A 21415-nucleotide genomic window follows, 5' to 3' on the forward strand; every position below is an offset into this window, starting at 1 on the left:
GGAAGCGGACACCGTTGGCCAAGGCTGCCCAGCCATGAAGCAGGGTGAAGCAGCTGCCTTGGGCAGTGAAAGGCCCAGAGACTGTGCCACGGGGGTGCCCCTCCCATGCCACTGCCTCCACCACAAACAGAGAACTGGCCCCGGCAGCAGTGGGATCTCCCTGAAATCTCCTGAAAGCTCATGGAGCGCGAGAGATCTCGTGAGATTTCAGAGACATCTTGCCATAAATCAGCACCACTGCCAGCACAGCTTCTCCACCAGCGGCGGCGGCGGCAGCCCAGAGGTGATGCCGGCAGAGGTGGGGGCAGCATGGTAGCGGGCAAGACAGCGCTTTCCCTTTCGCCTCAAGTGGCGTAATGGGAGGTGCCCCCCCTGGCGTGGTGCCAATGCCACGAGTTCGAGATCTGTTTCAGCTCTCCTAAGCAGCTCACTGGGAAGCGTCTGATTCAGTAGCTCCTAAGTCCCTGATTCCGCCTCTGGCATCGCCATGGCGATAACCAGGAGAGCCCGATGGCGTAAAGGGAGTCAGCGCAAGGCAGCTGTCGATATTCACATATCCTGGTTCCCAGCACCGCGATGCCCCTTTGTGATAAGCAGCAGTAATTTACATTCACATGCCGTAAAAGTACAGAGGAGGCAGCATGTTCTGCAGCTCTGTTTTCCCAGTGCCATGCAGGTCTCAGTTTAGTATGCTTTATAATAATGAGACAATCCAACATGCAGTCAGATAGGCTGTTTTATATATGCATTGCGTCAAATTATTTAAAGTCTTTCTACAAATGCCAACTCAGAAGTGGGCCTTATTTTCACATAAGAGGGTACTGGATTTCAGCCAATGACAAATTTCATCAGCCAGGCTTTTAATGCATGTTAATATTGCTGGATATGGACTTTTTAAAACTTGCTTTGACTGCTGCTTATTGTTTTTTAGCTTTTATATTTTTAAAGTTTCGCTGCTGTAAACTGCCTTGTTGGCCCCCTTTTTAAAAATATGTTGTAAGAAATTATTTTGTAAATAAAGAACGGGATGATACTCTGCAGTTTTAGCTGTGAATTCCGTAGTGGCAGCTGGCAAGCAAAGTGAGAAAATAGGTGCTTCGATAAATAGATGCAGTTGCAGGGTGTGGGAAAATGTTTTTGGACTTGAATTCCCATCAGCCCCAGCCACGTGGCACTTGTCAAGGAACAGGACAGAGGTAGCCCAGCTACAGGTTTCCCATCCTTTGCCTACAGCTAAGACTTGCCTTAATCTAAAGTAATCGTTGTTGATTTTTGGTCTCTTGTGACAGATGCACTTCTGAGCTCTTTGGGTAACAACTGGTTTACTGCAGATCCAACAGTGAATATGCAAAAACTGTAGCTCTTTCAAATTGCTACTCTGATCAGGAAATAGAGCACCAAGACAAAAGTTTATGCGATAGCATCCTTTGCCAGAGGGAAATATTTAGGCTGATTTTTGATGGGATTGTGCTAATTTTGGCAGATGACAGGCACCATTCATACATTTTCGATGACAATTTTCCTTCTTTTTCCACTGTGACTAATCCTTTGTGGTTTCGTTCTCCATGAGAAGCTGAAATCTGCCTCGCGCTCTTTAGATATGAAGCAGATGACAATTGAGCTACTTTTAATTGGATTCTAGATTACATGGAGTGGCGCATTGGTCAAAGTGGCCTGCGCTGGAATAGCCTTGGGTGACAGCATCATGCTTCTCAACCCACATTACTCTAACATGGTGTGCAGCTGTTTCAGTTGGGCAAGAGTAAAAATATCCACTGTGTGCCTAGGAGGACGGTGCATAAGCACATATATTTTCATTATTGTAATTAAGCAGAGGCTCTTGTTGATGTTTGTTTCTTCTCAGTACTGATGGGCAGAAAAGCAAGTAGATCTTGCCTGGCACACGGTGCAAGCAATGAAGAACAACATATATTTAAGGTGGAAATGTATGAAGTGGAGAACTCTCCCCTTACAGCTGAAAATAACAACATCTGGTTAAAAAGAAAATAACTGCCTCACAGTATCAGATAGGATCACCAAATCCAGAAAAATCAAAAGTACTAGCAGAAGAGAAATGTTTCTATTGCATTTCCCTCCTCACTTTGTTTTTTTTAAGTTGCCCCTTAGAAGTTTTTTGTGTAGCCTGTTTTCTCATACAGATACAGAGGTACCTCGGTTTAAAAACAGCCCTGTTTACGAACTATTCAGTTTACGAACTCCACAAAACCAGAAGTGGTGTCCTGGTTTGCAAACTTTACCTCAGTCTAAGAACGGAATCCGAACAGTGGAAGGACACTGGTGGTGGGAGGCCTCATTAGGGAAAGCGTGCCTCGGTTTAAGAACGGACTTCCAGAATGGATTAGTTCATAAACCGAGGTACCACTGTGCAGCTGCAACAAGGAGGCTTCCAGAGAGATATGGCAACACAAAATGACTATGGCGCTTAAGGTGGAAGTGCACATCCCTAAGGAGGTTCAAGGCCTTTGAATACACTCTTGCTTCTCTCTCCACACCCAGGATGCTTCAAACATTTCTTGGTCCCTTCAGTTCTCCTCCTCCTCCCCCAAACATCAGACATTCTCATCCCCAAGGGAAAGAAAGCCCTCTAAGCATTCATTCCACAATAAGAGACTGATTCCACCTATTTGAACCCAGCATACTTTTTCTCTCATGGATTCAAGCAGATGCCGTATGTTTGTGGAACAGCAAGATCAGCAGTGACAAAGAAACAGCTGCAAAGTATTTGCAAATGGTAATTAGGATGCAACCAGAAAATAAACTGGATATTTTCTTTATGTTGAAGAAAGATTTATATCATAAATATCCAGTGTACTGATCAATAATCCCATATCCATTTTGTATTACGGGCTGCAAGAATTATCTTTCAGCCAAATAACCAATAAATATCTTGTCCTTTGCCTTGGGCAGAAAAAAGCCTTTGGGTCAGCTGCACGTGGGCACAATCTTCACAGCCACCCAGAGGAAAAGCAAAAAGCAGCAGGAGCATGTTGTGCCATCTCCTCCTTTTTGCTGCATGCCCAGAGGGGCAAGTGAACAGGCAGCAACAGCTTAATGGAGCAGGACCAGTGGGCTGCGGGAGTCAGCCCTAGATCCCCCTTCGGGAGTGTGGGCCTCAGGCAGGTGCCCAGCAATGCCAGCCCTTGATTGCAGCTTCTGGAAGCTCCTGACCAAGAGCACACAAAGAGGCCTTGCAAACAGGGGTGTTTGCAAGGGCGTTTAGGGAGTACTGTCTCATGGTATGCATGGGACCAAGAGACATGGAGGGTGAAGAAGCTACTGCAGTGACCTGTGGTATATTTGTCTTCCTGCTGGGGGAAATGCAACAGTACAGTTGTAGCAAGTGCCAGTTGGATGTCTTGCTGGAAGAGAAGGTACAGCAACTTGAGACCTGTCTAGTCACACTTTGAGCTACAGGACAACGTTCAGAGTTTCTTGACAGAGCTGAGTTGATTGTGACTGAACAGCAGGACGGATGGGGTGCCCATTGCAAGAGACTTAACTGTTAAGTTGTGGGTTGACATAGCAGACGACACAGCGATTTCTCCAAAGCAGCTCTTTATTTTGTAAGCTGGAATAGAACTGACTGCAAACGGCTCAGCCGGCCTGCTTTTATAGGCAGCCGGCTGTCAACATTGTAGCAACAACAGCCCAGGGTTTCCCGCCTAAAATAACTGACATGGACCTGAGTGAAAACTATCTACAGTATCCCCCTGCTGGCCCAGGGTGAGAACTTCAGTACATAACATTAACCTCTGGAGGAATGTGATGCACAGGACAGCCACAAGCCATGCAGTGTCCTTGGAGCTGCAAAATCACTTCCATGCTCTCACCTCGGACACTGATTCTGGGCCAGAGGAGCAGTTACAGGCCTCAGAAAACACCAAGGTGGCAGTGAAAGGTACGGCAGAGCACAGAATGATTCCTGCCACCCCTCAGAGACAGGAGGACTTGGACTTGCAGGAGTCCTTTTCCATTATTGACCCAACCCCTTCAGATCTCAGGATGAGCATGCCGACAACCCACTTTCTACCTTCCAAGGATATTGTAGAAAGGGAATTGCAGCCTGGAGAAGGCAAGCTGAGAGGAAGGAGCAGGAAGTACTGAAACCAAAGGTTCCTCTGTCTCTGTAACCTAACCCAGCAAAATCCAGATAAGCTCCAATAGAGGAGAGAGGAAGAGTCAAGAAGGGCAGCTGCAGACCTTCGAACACTCCAAGCTGGCTTTGGAAGGCACAGTGCTTAGAATGAGGAGGAAGAGATGAGTGGTGGTGATAGGTGACTCCCCGCTGAGGGGGACAGAGGCAGGAGGGTGTGGAGGAAACAGGGTGTCAGGGAGGTGTGCAAGAGATGGGCTGCAGCTTACAGTGGGTGGCAAAAATATGTTTGCTAAGAGTCTCGCAAACCTGATCAGGGGAGCTTTATTTTTTTATAAATATTTTTATTAATTTCCAATTATTAAAATCCAATATAAACCACATTTTATCAATATCAAATTACAATTTAAATTCACATATACAGTGGTACCTCGGATTGCAAACTTAATCCGTTCCGGAAGTCCGTTCTTAAACCAAAGTGTTCTTAAACCAAGGCGCGCTTTCCCATAGAAAGTAATGGAAAATGGATTAATCCATTCCAGACTTTTAAAAACAACTCCTAAAACAGCAATTCAACATGAATTTTACTATCTAATGAGACCATTGATCCATAAAATAAAAGCAATAATAAATGTACTGTACTACAAAATAAATAAAACAGTATTGTAAATGATAAAAATTAGAATTAAATTATTTTCTTACCTGCACTGATGATAGTCATTGTTTGGAGCCAGTGTGGTGTAGTGGTTAAGAGCGGTGGACTAGTAATCTGGGGAACTGGGTTCGTGTCTCCGCTCCTCCACATGCAGCTGCTGGGTGACCTTGGGCCAGTCACACTTCTCTGAAGTCTCTCAGCCCCACTCACCTCACAGAGTGTTTGTTGTGGGGGAGGAAGGGAAAGGAGAATGTTAGCCGCTTTGAGACTCCTTAAAGGGAGTGAAAGGCGGGATATCAAATCCAAACTCCTCTTCTTCTTCTTCTTCTTGGATGGGGGGCTTTTATCCATTTCCACAGTCAGTCAGTCAGTCAGTCAGTCAGTCAATCAATCAATCAATCAATCAATCAATCAAATCAGTAGCGGAACTGGGATCCACACAGACCCCTCCCCATGCTGCTGCAGGAAATGCTCCGTAGAGCAGCATAGGGGGGGGGTTGCACGCCTGCAAATCTGGGGCTACTCAAGGGTTTGCAGTGCCAGCACCTTTCCCCCTCAAAGGTTAAAAGTGTGGCACTTCATGGTGAGTACTGTGAGGGGAGAAGGACTTTCTGTTGGTCACCAGGCAATGGCTTTCCCACCTTCCAGCCCTGGGAGGCTTCCCAGACCATGACTTTGAGAGCAGCAGAAGCCGTTGGGAAGAGAGGAGTTCAGGGATATTTGAGAAAAAATAATTTTATACTTTGTGTGTCCTTGTTTCTCAGTTTGATCCTTTTATATGGTTTTGTGTTTTGTGGTATTTTATGCATTGTGATTTGCTATTATTTTTATTGATTGTAGATTAGTAATTCTTTATTGTAATTGATACGTGTAAACTGTAAACTGTTTGATTATTATTTGATGTTTAATTTTACTGTTTACTGTCAGATTGTAATGAATCATTAAATATTGCTTTATTTGTTATAAGTTGTTTATTTTAAAGTTATTCTGACTTTTTATATTGGATCAGCTTGTTGCTATTAATGTTTGATGTTTTATTATGTTTTTATATGTGTTGGAAGCAGTCCAGAGTGGCTGGGGCAACCCAGCCAGATGGACAGGGTATAAATTAAAAAATATTATTTTTATATTATAGTACCAGCACCATTTTTCTTTTAAAAAAGCCCTGGCACAATCCATGTTGAATTATTCACTGTCTTGAGTTTGCAATCCAAGGGGGCTTTTGGTTATTCGGGAGACAGCATTTACAAATGTACTTCTTCATATGTACATGTTCACTTGCAGCATAAGCCTTTTAAATGAGCTGATTCATTATGCTATTCGTTGTTGTGGTGGCCCGACTGCTGTTTCTAAAGGGAGCTTATCTGAGTAGTTATTATAGCACAGCTGTTTAGATGGCTTGAAATGGATCAATATGGTTGGTATGGAAGAGTAAGTGTGGTGGTTCTGGGGAGGCTGAGAAATCTGGCACTTAAATGGATGCAGTTAGTAGAAAGTGGCTGCGTCAATGGAGATGTGAGCCATTCTCTTCCATTACTGAAAGTTCCCCCCCTCTGCAGGCCTGGTTTGGTCACTGATGACAATTAGGCTGCCCTTTCTCCTGAAGCAAATCCTATTGAGTTCAATGAGACTTCCTTCCAGATAAGCAAGTAGAGAATTGCTGCCCAAGGCAAGTTTTTGACTCGGAAGCAGTGCTATAGAGTCATAATTTCCTGCTGTTAATGCATTTGTTGCTTGTATTACACTTGAGTATTTAGTCAAACTGGATCTTCCAACGAAGGATCACTACAAGTTTCTGTGCAGCTGTTCACTTTCTTGCAGTGGCCTTGACTTTAATCTATTGACTTAAATAGTAAAAGTCACTGTCCTAGTTCTGTATTGTGTCCTCTACTCACTTATTGCCCAACTCAGGAAAAGTCTGGCATGCTGGTTTTCCGTCAGGCCAGTGAGCATCTGCGGCCATGGTGAGCAATTTCTATTTGCGTTGTTATGTTGGGCAGAAGGGCAAGTTCGGCCACGAGTTTCTCAAGTTCAAGTTCCGCCCTGATGGGAAACCGAGATATGCAAACAACAGCAATTATAAAAATGTCATGATCAGAAAAGAAGCCTACGTACACAAAAGTGTGATGGAAGAGCTAGAGGATAATCGAGGACAGTGAAAACACAAAGAAGATGATGCATTATCACCTCCTCCTGACAGAGTTGGTTGGCAGGAATTTGAAATTGTAACTGGTGATGAACACATCTCTTTCACAACATCAAAAATTGGTTCTCTTATTGATGTAAATCAGTCCAAGGATCCAGAAGGTCTAAAAGTATTTTACTCAGTGCTTTTTTTCTATAAAAAAAATAAATGTTTAAAGGTACTCTCATTTTCCTACTCATATTGAAATACTGCCCCTCAATGTCTCCAGAGACAAAGTATGAGTGTTCTCAAACCATGAACCTGGTGCTTAAGTTAAAACAATTCTTTAAAAAGCTAGTTTAAAAGACTCTTCTTAAAAACCTAAAAACTCCCTTAAAAGAATCAAGTCTTTTTAAAGAATTGTTTTAATTTATTTTGACTACAGCAGACCAACACGGCTACCTACTAGAATCTGGTGCTTAGGTTTAGGGATAATGCAGCTCCATCTAGAGTCAATCTCACCTCCTTGGGCAGATGAACCACTCACAAATAGTACTGTCATCTTATCAGAATTGTCCCTCCTACAGGTTCTTATTGCTGCAGATTGCTATTCCCCACCCCCAATATAGAAGCTAAGCACATTCTATGCCGATGCCATCATGCTAAATATGGAAAGCACATTGCTGTTTCTAAAGCAAAGCCACATTTTGATTTGTTACTGCCAAACATTTGTTTTTCTGAGTTGGATACATAGGGAAAATAAGCAATATCACCGCTTAGCTATGTTTATAAATAGAAATTTAACTTAATAACATTTTACTTTTGGCACAGACCTTTCTGAAAGTCCAAAAGCTGCTTGCAAAGTATTTGCACAAATGCATTTTTTCCCCTTTGGGACTTCAGTGATACAATTGCCAGAGCAGCAGCAGCAACAATTGATCTGTTAAAAACTGTTAGTTAAAATGGTGCCAGTGGGGTGGGCCCTGCTGGCCATAGAGTCAGCAGCAGAAATTGAGAGCTCCCAGAGAAAATACTTTAAAAGATGGATTTCTCACTCTGAAGTACAAGTATTATGAAGCAAATAAACTTTTTTAAGCAGGAAATGTAGAAAATAAAGATATGGAAAAAGTGCAAAGAGAATTGATATTCTTGAAAAGAGAATTTTTTGAGCATAGTAATAAAAATTCCAAATTGCTGGCCAAAGCTGTACAGTCAAAAAAGTAAAGATTAGCCTAATAAAAGATAAAATGGGTAGTATTCACAACTTGATGAAAGATAAGCTGAGAGTATTTCAGGAGTTTTACCAAGAGTTAGCAATTCTATGGGGAAGATGAAAGAATATATTGAGACACACTGGAAGATGAAGCTAGAAAGGAGGGAACAGAAATAGGATCACGGGAAATTTCTCTTTGGGAAAGGATGAAAGTAAGCAACCCTTTAAGCTCACACCAGAACGTGTGAAAGTCTGACTGAGGTCCCTGGAGTTGCCTCTCAGTCAGCTGTTTAGGCTGGCAGCGCAGTCTTAACCGTGTGGAGGACTTCCTTCCTAATAAGTCTGTTTAGAATTAAAGCCTCACTCGCTGGTCTGAGAGCTGGCAAACAAAACGTGCTTTTCTTGGACATGCCAAATGTGATTCTTCTTGGTGCTGTTGTTTTGTAACGTCTGTCCAAAAGTAAATTGATCAGAATGCTTGGACTATTTCCCCCCGAATTGGCTTATGTTAAAAGAATGATAACAAACGAAACAAAAAAGCCAAAACATTTTTGAGGAAAGAGTAGAATTTATACTGTGGGAAAAGTTTTTCATGTGCCCATCTAAGGTGTCTGTATGGGACGGCTCCATGTGAAACTGGTAAAGCAAAGGGAGCTCCATGTTAATATAAATCACTCGGCTGTCATTGCACTCAGGGAATTTTTCTTGGGGCTGCTATTTAATAATCTAATGGGAACCGAAATCAGCTGTCACTCGTTTAAGGGAAAGGGTTGTTTTAAAAAAATTAAAAACAAACAAACCCTAAAAGCCCAGTTCCATAGTGCGACCTTTAAAAACAGAACAACTTTAAAGCAGGAGTAGCATGCCAGGTGGGACGCGGGTGGCGCTGCGGGTTAAACCACAGAGCCGAGGACTTGCTGATCAGAAGGTCAGTGGTTCAAATCCCCGTGACAGGGTGAGCTCCCGTTTCTCGGTCCCTGCTCCTGCCAACCTAGCAGTTCGAAAGCACATCAAAGCGCAAGTAGATAAATAGGTACCGCTCCGGCGGGAAGGTAAAAGGCGCTTCCGTGCGCTGCTCTGGTTCACCAGAAGCGGCTTAATCATGCTGGCCATATCTCAGGACCCCCCCCCCAATCATTCAGTTTGTACAAACTCGACACTCACACACGACATACGCTACGCTTCTGTTATAAATTCATAGAAAATCAACCATACATCGGATCTGCACCGGTCCACTTTTATTTTACTCCATGAAGGACTACAAAATGGGGAAGGTTTGATACAGGGCAGCCATAATTCCTTGAGCATACCAGCACATACACAGGAGCCCTGCCCAGTTGTTATGCCAACCCTGATGGTCCTAGACAGAAGACCATCAAGGTCACAAAGGACTTGCATATGGGAGTGGATTCAACACGGACTGGAACAAAGGACAATGATCAGATCTTCCCTCTGGGGGCAGGAAACTGCCAACTCCCTTTTGTCCTCTGGAAATGACTCATGGGGAGGGGGAGAGGAGGAACCAGGCAGGTGACAAGATACTCAGGTTACCTCCACAACTCCTCCCTCAACCCCTCCTTTTTGTGATGTGTCATTGATGTAGTCATGATGTAGTCGTGATGTAATTCTAGGGGTGTAGTTTGGGGGATTAGTAACTAATAAAAGTTGGGGTCTTCTTTTGTTCTGTGCTTCCATTTTGTTTCACCTGGTGGCAGGTGGGAGTCATGTCGCGACAGTCTTTAATAAAGACCAAGCCTACTGGCTGCTGTTTTGCTCTGGTATTCCTGGCTGGTGTCCTTGTTTTTTTGTCCAAGGGAGCCCTCGGATTTCTCCATTAACAGCCACATTACCTGGAAGCTGTACGCTGGCTCCCTCGGCCAATAAAGCGAGATGAGCGCCGTAACCCCAGAGTCAGCCACGACTGGAGCTAATGGTCAGGGGTCCCTTGACCTTTACCTTTAGCATGCCAGGTGTTGTTGGACTCCAACTCCCATAACTCCCAGCCAGAATAGCCCAATGGTCAAAGATGATGGGAGTTGCAGTCCAAGGACATCTGGAGAGCTGCCCATTAGCCACCCATTTTTTTTATTTTAAATCAAGCCAGAATTCCAAATGTAGCCGCGATGATGACATTCTAATCTCCTGAAGGAGGAAGGTGGCATGTTTGGGTAAGACTCAGTTCAGATGTCATGGAGCTGAACATTGTGGGTTTGTAAACTCTGCCTCCCTCCTGCCTTGGACTTGTGCACCCTCTTCCTCTTTGGGTGTGAGATAACCCTAGTATTCTCTTAATAATTGAATCAGATAAATTGATTACAGCTGAACTGCTTCCAAATTAGGAAACCCACTTAAAATTGTGATTTCAGTTCCAGGTTTAGGGGCAGACTATGGCCAGTGCAAGCTACAGTTTTTCTGATTCAGATGTCTTGGTAAACTATGGTTATTTCCAACATGGAAAGGGGAGGGGAGGGGGCACATGGCGGGAGGTAGAGGAGGAGGAGTATGTGAGCCAACATACTCAGGATTTATATTCCTGTGCCACATTTCCATATTAACTTTGATATTAAAAGACCTGTGATGCCTCAATCAGTCTGATATAAAGCCTGAAATTAGTAGTCTTGCTTGATTATATCTTTAGACACTAGGCCATTCCTCTTCTCCCAGGCCTTTTAAATTGTGTGTGTGTCAGTTATTGTTTTTATTTGTTACTGTGGTGTGTATTTTAGTATGTTTATATTGTAAACCAACCGATCTTTGAATGAAGGGTAGTAGAGAAATTTAATTAATTAAGGCTTGCAAACTATTTTTTTCTGCCAAGAATCCAGTGCCTGCTGTCCTCAAGTGCCTGTAATTCAACAGGGAGGGGCCTGTCTTTTTCCCTTAAACAGAAAAAATGCTTGTGCATGTGATTTCTGAAGGTATTTGGGGTGAAAGCAGGTGTGTGTGCGCGTGCAGAAAATGACATTCAATCTGAAATGTGCCTGCTCATAAATCTTCTTATCAACAGAGTATCATGTCTCAGTTAGAGCAAATGTGAAGAGCTCTTTGCTATCATGAGTGAGACAAACAGAAAAAGGTCAACTCTGGGTAAAAAGAGCATTTTGGAAATCATTGTTTATACCTTGGCACCACATAATCCTGCCAGAACCCACATGGCTTCTGAGAAGCAACTTTTTGAAATATGTGAAGCACCTACCCTCAAAACACCTTCCTTCCCCAGTGATCATGTCTTCTCTCTCTCTCTCTGTCCTTGCATTAAGTGGTGAGGAAAATAAAAACAGCCTTGTAGTTTGGGTTATAGCTTAGTATCTTATTTTCGTTGCGTAGGCAATTGATATGTAATTCCTTTGCAGAGCCAAACTCTTAGGAAGTGATTCTGAGGATAAGCAGCTCTGGCTCAAATGAAGGCCAAATGGCTGCAGTGCTTCCTTGGTGCAGACCCAAGATCTTCATCCTTCTTTTATAGGAAGTACTCTGAAGATAATGCTATTTTGAGCACCTACTGATTATAAAAGACTTTACTAGATAAGGAAAAAAAGAAAGAGTGATAAACAAATGCAAAGAGAATGGTTTCATGGCGCCTCCAAAGAGATAAAGCTGTCTAGATGGCAGTGCTAACTGGGCCAACTGTTACAGGAGAAATACACAGCAATGTCTATTTAATTGCTCCTCACCCAAACTAATTTATTAGTTGAACTCATACACAGATGTTCCACACCCATTTTTAAAAGTTTAGACTGGAATGTTTTGTCTCTTTGGTTTTTAGCAACAGCAGTTGACACTTGTTTCCATTATAAGATCCAGCACCAATTTTTTTGCCTGCTTCTGGAGTGATACCTCAGGGATAGTTAACAAAAGTGCCAGGTGAGTGATTTCAAGATTATTCTTTCTAGAAGTGAGTCAGAAGTGCAGTAAAATACAGTTCCGAAGTGTAACAAATTAGTAAAGCAACATAAATATGAATTCTTCATTTAGTATTTATCTTCAGAACATGCCTTTTCACAGTCCATTTATTATAACTCCACTTTGTCAGCCTTGTCAGTAACTTCCTCTGGAAACATAAGAGCCAAAGGATAAAACAAAGTTATCCCAAAATGCTGCAGCGACTCTGCGTTACTCAATAAACTGGAAGAACAAAATTACCATTTTATTGTTATACTTGTTTAGTCAAAAGCCACACTAAAAGTGTTAACTAAAGAGAGATAATTTTAAATTACAAATATTATTTGTGAGGAGCCACCCCACTCTGTACAAGAAGCGTAGGCAGAAAAACCCCAAACACTTCTCTTTTCATTTTCTAATTTTCATTTTCTAGGCAAACCAGTGGTCTTGGTTTTCCTCATTAGCGCATCTAGGTCTTCAGAGTCCATCAGGAACTCTGTGACTTCACTTGTGTGAAATGCTGAAGGCAGGAAGCCAAAGGCTGTCGTCCTTGAAGGCCACTCATAATAGTTGGGCAGGTGCCTCTTAGCCTACGGAAGTTGGATCAAATGCTCTTGGTTATTTGTAGCATTTGTTAGAAGGGGCACATTAAAAAGATCTGAGTATAATATAACAGCTTTTATGGATCCTCTAATGTGAAACATATTTAGGATTCCTTCAGACAGATTCTGAAGCAATTTCCTTGTGTCATAATAAGCTCCCTCCACGGAGTATTTTATTTGCGGCTTGCATTGAATATTTCATTTTCTGAGACTGTGGGGAAGACTGGAGTTGCCTCTGTTTCCTCTTTAATATCTCTGTGGCACAATGCAGTTATCTGCATGAAAATCTTGTTCTGTACGAAATATTATTCTCTGCCAAGTGTTATTCTGAAGTGATTTCCCCAAGGAGAAACACTCAGCCACCTTCCTCACTTCCTTCTTTTAAGAGTGTCAGAAAGCTTCTGTCTGCCATTTGGTTTCTTTCTAACTTGTGTTCATAGAAATAGCAAAGTTGTTGGGAAATGTATGGTATCTTTTAGGGCAAATCATGTAACAGAATGAAAATACAAAAATGCATTGCTTAACATGTAAAGAACACTTGTCATAACAAAATAGAACGTTATGAACTCCAGAACAATAGTGAGTGGGAATGACTGAAGTGTCACGTTTGTTTTTCTGCAATTCTACATAATATGATGAGCTATGTTTAGGCCGACCACTTATGGCGTAGAGCTTTCTCTGGGGGGTGTATCTCTTTTTTCTGGGGTTGGGGTTTTTTTGGGGGGGGCATTGTGTCTTGTGCTGAACAGCAGGTAGACGATAAAGGTGGGAGTCTCTAGGGGTGGAAGGATCTGTCAGTTTTGGCCGTCTTGGTTTTGCACTTTTCCAAAGTTAAATTCAGTTCTCAGCATTTTGCAGCAATTTACTATTTGTTTACATTCATCATTTTCATGCATATTTCTCCTAATAAACACATTTTTATATGCAGTTCCCCTTAATATTTCTCTGTTATTGTGATTGATTGGTAAACTGCACAGCAAAATTTGGATAAGTGCAAATTTGAAGGACAGCTGTGTTTCATTTGCATGTTGTTTCAGAAAGGACAGATTTGATAGATTTGCTCTGAATGAGACCTGAATTTCTCTCTGTTCCTGGGGGTGCTTGACTTACCAGGGTACATTTTGTGAAAGCGTAATGGCTCCCTCCTCTCCCCTAGATTGTACATGAGCTGTGATAGATGCTTCCCACTGTGTGATATTTCACTGAGTGCTCCCATTGCCAGTGCTTCTTGCTCATGATTATTTTGGATTTGCTTTAATTGCTATGTAAATTGAGTCCCTGCTGGCACATTCGCTTTTCCCCTTGCTTCTTTTGATACTGTGAGCTTGCTTTTAAATGATGAAGAACATCGTGGTTCATGGGAGGACTCAAATGCTCTTGTTTTATGCAAGAATACTAGGATGTGCTAACTGTGGTTGCCAAATCTTGAAGACAATTAATCAATCACCAAAGTTAAATAATAATCAATTACGTAACTAACTAACTAACTAACTAATAATTATCAGCCCAGAGTTGCCACTTGTTTACTGCATCATTCTGCATCCAACGCTTATGGGATGGCCATAAACACACATTTGATCCCTGAAACAGCAGGGTTTTTATTTGTTTTGTCACATTGAAACACTTCTGGCCCAGCATCATTAATCCAAGTGATATGTCTCCTGAATAACATGTGAACATATCTGGTGGTGGTATGTGCCACCCCCCCCCAGGCCCGCCCGCCTCTTTCCCTGGCTGGGGCTGCCGTGGCCACAGCGCTCAGAGCATCTCTCCGCCACAGCTACAGCCAGCCTGAGCCAGGGAAAGAGGCACACAGGCCTGGCAGCAGAGGCAGGACCCAGCTCCCACCTCATCTTCCAATGGCTCTCCTCTGCACACTCTCCTCCGGCCAAAGCGACCGCTCCACATAGCGCTTCCGGGGCACAGCAGTTCAACGTCATCACCCTCCCAAGTGTGCATGTGCCAAGAAGAAAGAAAGAAACTGGACATTTCCTGTAAAATGTTGGTCCCAAAATGTTAGTCCCCAAAGAAGAAATGATTGGGAAAACACAGATATATGGCAACCCTATTTAACCATATCCTCTTGCTTTTGGATTACTCTGAAGTCACGGAGCATTGTAAATTAGCAGCCACTTCTGGGTATAAAAATATTAGTTGTGCCACTGGCATTCATTTTCAGATAAAATGACCCACTTGTTCCATACACGTCCCAGCCAAAGCAATGCACACAGCAGGTAGTTGATTATTGTCAAAAGCAATCACTTACAGTAGCTTCTCTGCAGGACTCTATGAGTACACTAGCATTCAAGTTCTAGCATTGAGGCAACTGTTCCCAGTCTGCTTTTCAGCAACAGGGCACCACACATGACAGCAGCTGCTGCTGCTCTTCCCTCTTCAGTCTTCCCTCTTCAGTCCACTCATCCCTCCACTTACATGATCAGCCTCTCCATTTCGCTCCTCCAAGCCCATTGTTCTGCCCTCCATCCCTGAGAGCTCTGACTATTCTTCTGACCCTGGTTCCTGCCTCCTGGGGGGTCACTGCACTTCTAAATTGATGGGTCCCTCTCCCATGTCAGTTTCCAGTCCCCCAGCGTCCAACACACATGCGTCCAAGTTCTGTCAGTCCTGCCAATGCTTGATGTTTGAACCATCTGTTTTTGTCTTGCTGTGCTTAAGAAATGTATGGAAAGTGAATACGCTACCCCAGTATGTGCTTTGGAATCCACAGGTGGGTCATAATATCTGCATAGGAAACTATGTGCATACAGACCATGCAGTAGGAATTTATGCACACATTAATTTCATATGCCTATGAACGTATGAAGAAATGGGCAAGTGAAGAAATGGAGCTCCCACCCCCAAACATTCATTGAAAACCTGAACAGGGCTTTTGTCTTTCCGATCAAAAAATAAAAATAAAAATGCTCAGTTATATGTAGTCATTACAATCATTTATAAATACTAAAAACAAACTGCTTTGGTTGTCATTTAGCTTGGAGCTCTGAAATGTTGACACCTGAAAGAATATTGAATTCTGCAGGTTTTGTTGCTGATTTACCCTTCTTGATTTTCTAACTTGTCATTATTTTAGGAGCATACCCAATGCATTTTAAATGTAGTGTGGCACAGAGCAATTATGCATCATGCAGGTAGACTAATAAAGAAGCTGTAGCTGCAACTTTGGGCAGACAAACACCATACATTGAAAGCACATGCCTTTACCAAAGAATCCTGGGAACTGTAGTTTTTTAAGGGTGCTCAAAATTGTAGTTCTTTGAGGGTGAAACAGTTCTCGGGATTCCTGGGTGGGGGGAGCCACATGCTTTAACTGTGTGTTGAATGTGCCTTATATATACTGTATGCCTCTGCCCACAGCTGAGTGTACACTTTGGTGGCAATTCCTGCTTTGCCTCTCTGTAATGTGCGAAATGGGCCCTGATTGCGACTGCCTACTAACAAGTCTCCTTTTCTCTTTTTCAGCTGGTATGGGGAGCTGACCAATTGTACCTACCAGATTGCTGGGAGAATGCATTGCTTCTGGCCAAACCAGCTAGTGGATGAATTCTTCATAGCGATTCACAAGCACTACTTCAAAAACTGCCCTGTCTCGGGAAGGGCTTTGAGAGACCCCCCTAACACCATATTGTGCCCGTTCATATTGGTACCCATTTTTGTCACGCTGCTCATGACAGCACTGGTTGTGTGGCGGAGCAAACGCAGTGAAGGCATTGTCTGAAGTTCTTCACCACCCCAAAGTCTCCGACCCCGATAGGCGACTGAAGCAGAACCCCAAGCCAGCTGTGCTGAGGAACAGCTTTGTTACTCCTCTTGTGAACACCCAAAAAAGAGTATTTCTAGGCAATGCTACCCAGAGAAAAATGTTGTAGCTCCACATTCTCTAGCTAACAAGAATTTTGCTGAAGCCAAGAAAAAGCGTCAAGGACTGAACCACTTTTTTCAACAGCCAAATTCTTTTCCTGTATTCATGATTTAATCATGCTAAGGGCATGCCTGCACCAACGTCTCCTTCAGATTCCCTTTGCCTTTGGGTTATTTCTGGTTTTCTCTTCATGCCCTTCAGCCACACATACTTACAGCGGACCCTCGGGTTACGTTACCTTTGGGTAGCGTAACTTTCAGGTTGCAAACGAGGCAAACCGGGAAGTGTATAGTTGCGGGTTTCGCCACGAGTGCATGTGCAGAAGCGCTCTATCGCGCTGTGCGCAGAAGTGGCGCCTCATGTTGCAGACTTTTCAGGGTACGTAAGGACCCCCTGAACGAATTAAGTTCGTATCCGGAGGGTCCACGGTATTTAGGACTGTGGGCTGTTCTTTGGGTTAGGTAACTTGCAGCTGGGAACCATCTTGGATAGGCACCCTCCATCTTTGTGGAACCGAGAAGTGACCGGGGCTGTGCAATATTGGAATAGAACAAAAGAAAGCAAAGTTCCAGCTCTAGGAGAACAGCAGAGCAGTGGCCAGAATGAGAGCAGGAGATTTGTACAAACAAGTATAAGGTGTATAATATGAAGAGCAAGACCACGTTAAAGAAGCCTAAACTTTCAAATTTTGTGGTGTGTAGCAATTAGGACACTGTCAGGATGCCTTGTAAAGCGCAGAAGGTAATTGTAGCGCATTCTGGAGTAAATGACACACAAATCCAGCTGGTGCAGGCATGCCCTCAATTCATTTTGACTGCTGACAGTGGAGGAGATGAAGCTCTAGCAAATTATTATTTATATGTTTTGCCAATAATCAGCCACATAATGTATTCTGTGAGGAACCATTCTGTAGCAATTAAAATGTATCCTAGGTCTTTGAAAAGTTGGATTTGAATTTTTATGAACTTCTGTCATTAATTAGTAAACAAATTATTGCTAACATTGTTTGCAAACAGCATCAGCAAAACCCTAACAGTTTATTAACATTGGAGGAATTCCCTACCAAGTAATTACCATTTGCAGGACTTTCATGTCATTGATGTGACATGAATGTGCGAGAGAGAGAATGGAATCCAATGTCACGTATCCCTTGTAATTTTAAATAACAGGATTCTGTTTTGGTATCTGAGGAAGACTTGCTGCTGTAGCAACACAAATCACTTATTCTTTTAAAGTTAGTAAATAAAATGCAACCAAAATGTAGACGTTTGCTAAAAAAAAAGCCAAGTTTCTTCAATTACTGCTTTTCCTTTACATTTCATATACTAGCACACCCCACGCACCCCTTCACTCGAAGTCTCAAGCTTTCCAGACGGTGGACTCTCCTGGGGAAATGTAATATGTGAACCAGATTAACAGATACTGTCAACAGAAATTCACGTGCTCTCAGCAAACCAGAGGGATTTGTGACTTAAGGGCTGATTGGAGCAGTGCTGAACTCCCATTCAAAAGCTCTGCCCAACCCCCGTCCATCCTTGAAGAGTCTATGGTGCCCTGGTGGGTAGCCGGGACAGAGGGTAGGTGGGAGTTCAGGTTTCCCATTCCTGCCGAGGACATAAGGTGGGAACAGAGCCTGGGAACTAAGAAGGAAGTACTGTACTAGCACAAGGACGCTTTGGGGGGGGGTAACTTGCAACATGGGAACAGGCGTTTGTGGTGGTGATTGCATTGGCAGTTGAAGTAGAAGCATCAAGGGAGGTGCCCTACTGTGTCTCCATGTGATTTGGTATTAAAACACATTTGATTAATGTGGGAACTTCCACTAGTACTTCCAAAGGGTGGGAGGGGTGGGAAGTGGGGAAAGATCCTGTGCCTTTAACAGCAGGATTGGATATGATCCATGCTATTAAAAGCCCAAAAGCAAGCCAGGAGGCTTGCCATGGCCCCACCGCCATTGCCTGCAATTGGCAGCCCTTCAAAACAATTACTTAGTCCCATTGACAGCGTTTTTCTTAAAGCAATATGATTGTTATAGATTCTGACCAATAAAACTTGCTAATGAGAAGTAAGCTGAATCTCTACACAACACTGACTATAGATGTACTCAACAAACATAGGTCAACTTTATTCTCAAAGCAATTAAGAATCTGTGCAATTCACAGACACTAAATACCTACCTATGAAAATTCATTTGCTTCCAGGGTAAACTGGAATGAACCTATCTATTGCTTCCTACTTACTGATTTGTTAATCAGTGACAAATGAATCCAACTTCAACATTGTTTGCCACCATTATGAAAACAAAGCTGATGCACTAGAATGACCATGAGAACCATTATGCCCATTAACTTACTTTTTCTACGTTTCAGACTATTTCTTCCAGAAAGATGCCTGAATTTCCCTTTCCCTGTCCTTTTCTCTAGGGAATTTCTCCAACGTGCTTTTGAATTTTCAGTAGTGCAGGGCAACAACAAAAGTCATTCTTTTTAGCATTAGGGCAATGCAGAAAGTATTGGTGTTATGCAGGGCTTTTTTTCAGCCCAAACTTGCCAGAACTCAGTTCCGGCACCTCTCAGGTGGGCACCATTGCCAATATAAGAGAACAAGGGAAGCATTCATGGCGAGCCCCAGCACCTCTTTTTCTAGAAAAATAGCACTGTGATATGTGATTCTTTAGTTAAAACAGTAAACACTTGCACTAATGGCAACATCCAAACTGTCTTCAAGTGTGGCCCCATGCAGAGCACATCTAACCAGGAGGAACAATGGGAAAGGAATAAACTATGCCAGATCTGGTGTAGTGTGCTCCCTGGTTTGGAGAAATGTCAGGGAATAGGGAAGGAATTGTTTGGCCCTGCGGACATTGCAGCTCTGACTAAAGTGCAATGGTCAGAGACATATCCATGGCAGCAGAAAGGGGAAGTCAGATTTCCCTCTCCAGTTTCAGCACTCCATATAAAACACTAGCGAGTGAGGTTGGATTTTTGGATATTGCTTATTATCCTGGCTTGCCCTCAGGACCCCAAAAAACGAGCCCCTGCAAAAATTGCAAGTGATATATTGTGTTATGGAGAAACCACAGAAACTCAACACTGAAACTGGGTGTCTCTTATTAATTTTATGTGACACCAACTGCTATGGTATCAAAGATGTAGAGCCTGCTTTCAATTAGCCTGATTTATGCTATCATCATCTGTAGAAGAAATAAAGTAACATAGCAAAAAACAAAACAGGATAAGACCAAAACAGTATCTGCCTCTTCTAAACGACACTGGCTTTCTTGCCTCCAAAGAATGACATGGGACAGAGCAACTGCCTTGCCTTCATCTTCCACTCCATCGGGCTGTGTGTCAAGGAGCACCTTCTTGGGAATCACAGTTCGATCCCCTCCAGAGGAAAGGTGTGGTTGGCTTCCTGGACTGGTGGCTCCCTGCACCACTGCTGCCATCACTGCAGGGAGGGCGGGGGTCTTAGCTCTCACCCTCAGGGGGTTGGTATTCTGCATGCTGCTAGCAGTGGGAGGGGATGGTGTGCTGGACAGAGGCTCCTGGGGATGTAGAAGAGCAAACTCTGGACCTGAAAAGATGAAAAGCGCTCATAAGAACATAAGAGCCCAATCTAGTCCAGCAGCATGTTTTGCACAACAGTGGACAACCAGATGTCCCCAGGACACAAGAGACACAAGCTCTCTCCCTGGGATCATTCACATTCAGAGGCATATTACTTCTGAACCAGGAGGGAGATCAGAGCCATCATGAGTAGTGGCCATTTGATAGCCTGACCCATTGTGAATTTGTTTAATCCCTTTAAAGACCAGTGAAGCCGTCCCCACATCTTGGAGCAGCCAATTCATAGCTTAACTCGGCACCATCTAGGCTCTCCCACCAATCAGCTTCATGAGGGCCTCCATATGATCAGCACAAGACTGGCTGATCCTGTCACTTGCACTGCACAGTCACCTGGGGCAGGATCTCAGAGCTGCTTCAGCACTGGTCAGCTCAACACGCAGAAGCCCTCTTCACCTTGAGTGGCTGGATTTAAGAGAATCCACAGACCCCAAAGCAGGAGGAAGCAAAATATCTGGTTACTCACAGCTCCATGTCTCCAGGCTCTCTTGCTCTTGTGTCCTGGTGGAAAATGCCTGACACACAAAATTAAAAAGAGGAAGGCATTGAGGGGCAGGGGGAGATACAGAATCTCTTTCTAGTGACCAGATGTCAGGGCTCCCCAGGCTCTTGTGTGGGTAGGAGATAAACTGATATACCAGCTAAGTGAAACCTTCCTTGTTAAGGGTGTCTCAGAGCTCTAATCAGAATTTTGGAATATATGCCATCAAACTTCACAGAAGGGAACTGTCATAACAGGAACTTTTTGTGGAAGTAAAATAATTTGGTAAAGACCAAATGACTTCCCTGACTTCTGCATCTCTTGATATGAAGAAAACTCAGTTTTCTAATGTCCACAGATACCTTCCCCAAAATGTATTTCCATACAAAGATGCTAAAAGTAATAATTCTCCCTGGTGTCCTACCTGGTAAATGGCTTTGCCAGTGTATTGAACTAGCAGAGTTGAATGTAGCATACCCTACCTAAATGACTAGTATTAACTGTTAACAACCACTGATCTCCATAAGCTACCAGTTTTTCTGACCTCACCAAATGGGCAAATCCAATCTGTAGCAAAGAGGCGTGTGTAAGGCTGTATCTCATAGACAGCACTGTTAAGTGTGCATCATTCTGACCTCATTGGCTTTCTCCTCAATGAAGTCAGAAGGATGCATGCTTAACAATGCTGTCTATGAGATAAAGACCACATCCACAACATGCATTTAAAGCACATCTAGCACACATCTAAAGCACATGGCTTCCTCTGAGGAATCCTGGGAACAGTATTTTACCCCTAACAGAGCTAGCATTCCCAGCATCCTAATCAAACTACAGTAC

At 43.2% G+C, this 21415-nt stretch overlaps 1 protein-coding gene and 1 long non-coding RNA gene across 2 annotated transcripts in view; one reads left to right on the top strand and one right to left on the bottom strand.

The window, feature by feature from the left end:
* The window catches only part of RAMP1 (receptor activity modifying protein 1), a 33934-nt gene extending 16520 nt beyond the window's left edge, over positions 1-17414 (top strand). The window contains exon 3 of the mRNA XM_079983571.1: positions 16072-17414. Coding sequence (XP_079839697.1) covers positions 16072-16327 — 256 coding nt within the window. The 3' untranslated portion in view covers positions 16328-17414. The remainder of the gene's footprint in view (positions 1-16071) is intronic.
* Positions 1-21186, bottom strand: part of LOC307220187 — a 130675-nt gene extending 109489 nt beyond the window's left edge. Inside the window, exons 1-3 of the long non-coding RNA XR_013840762.1 lie at positions 21003-21186; positions 20564-20612; positions 19156-20047 (exon numbers count right to left, since the gene is read on the bottom strand). This is a non-coding gene — a long non-coding RNA (uncharacterized lncRNA). The remainder of the gene's footprint in view (positions 1-19155; positions 20048-20563; positions 20613-21002) is intronic.
* Between the last annotated feature and the right edge of the window lie 229 nt (positions 21187-21415).

The sequence above is a fragment of the Podarcis cretensis genome (assembly GCF_951804945.1).
Source record: "Podarcis cretensis genome assembly, chromosome: 1".
Taxonomy (NCBI): Eukaryota; Metazoa; Chordata; class Lepidosauria; order Squamata; family Lacertidae; genus Podarcis; species Podarcis cretensis.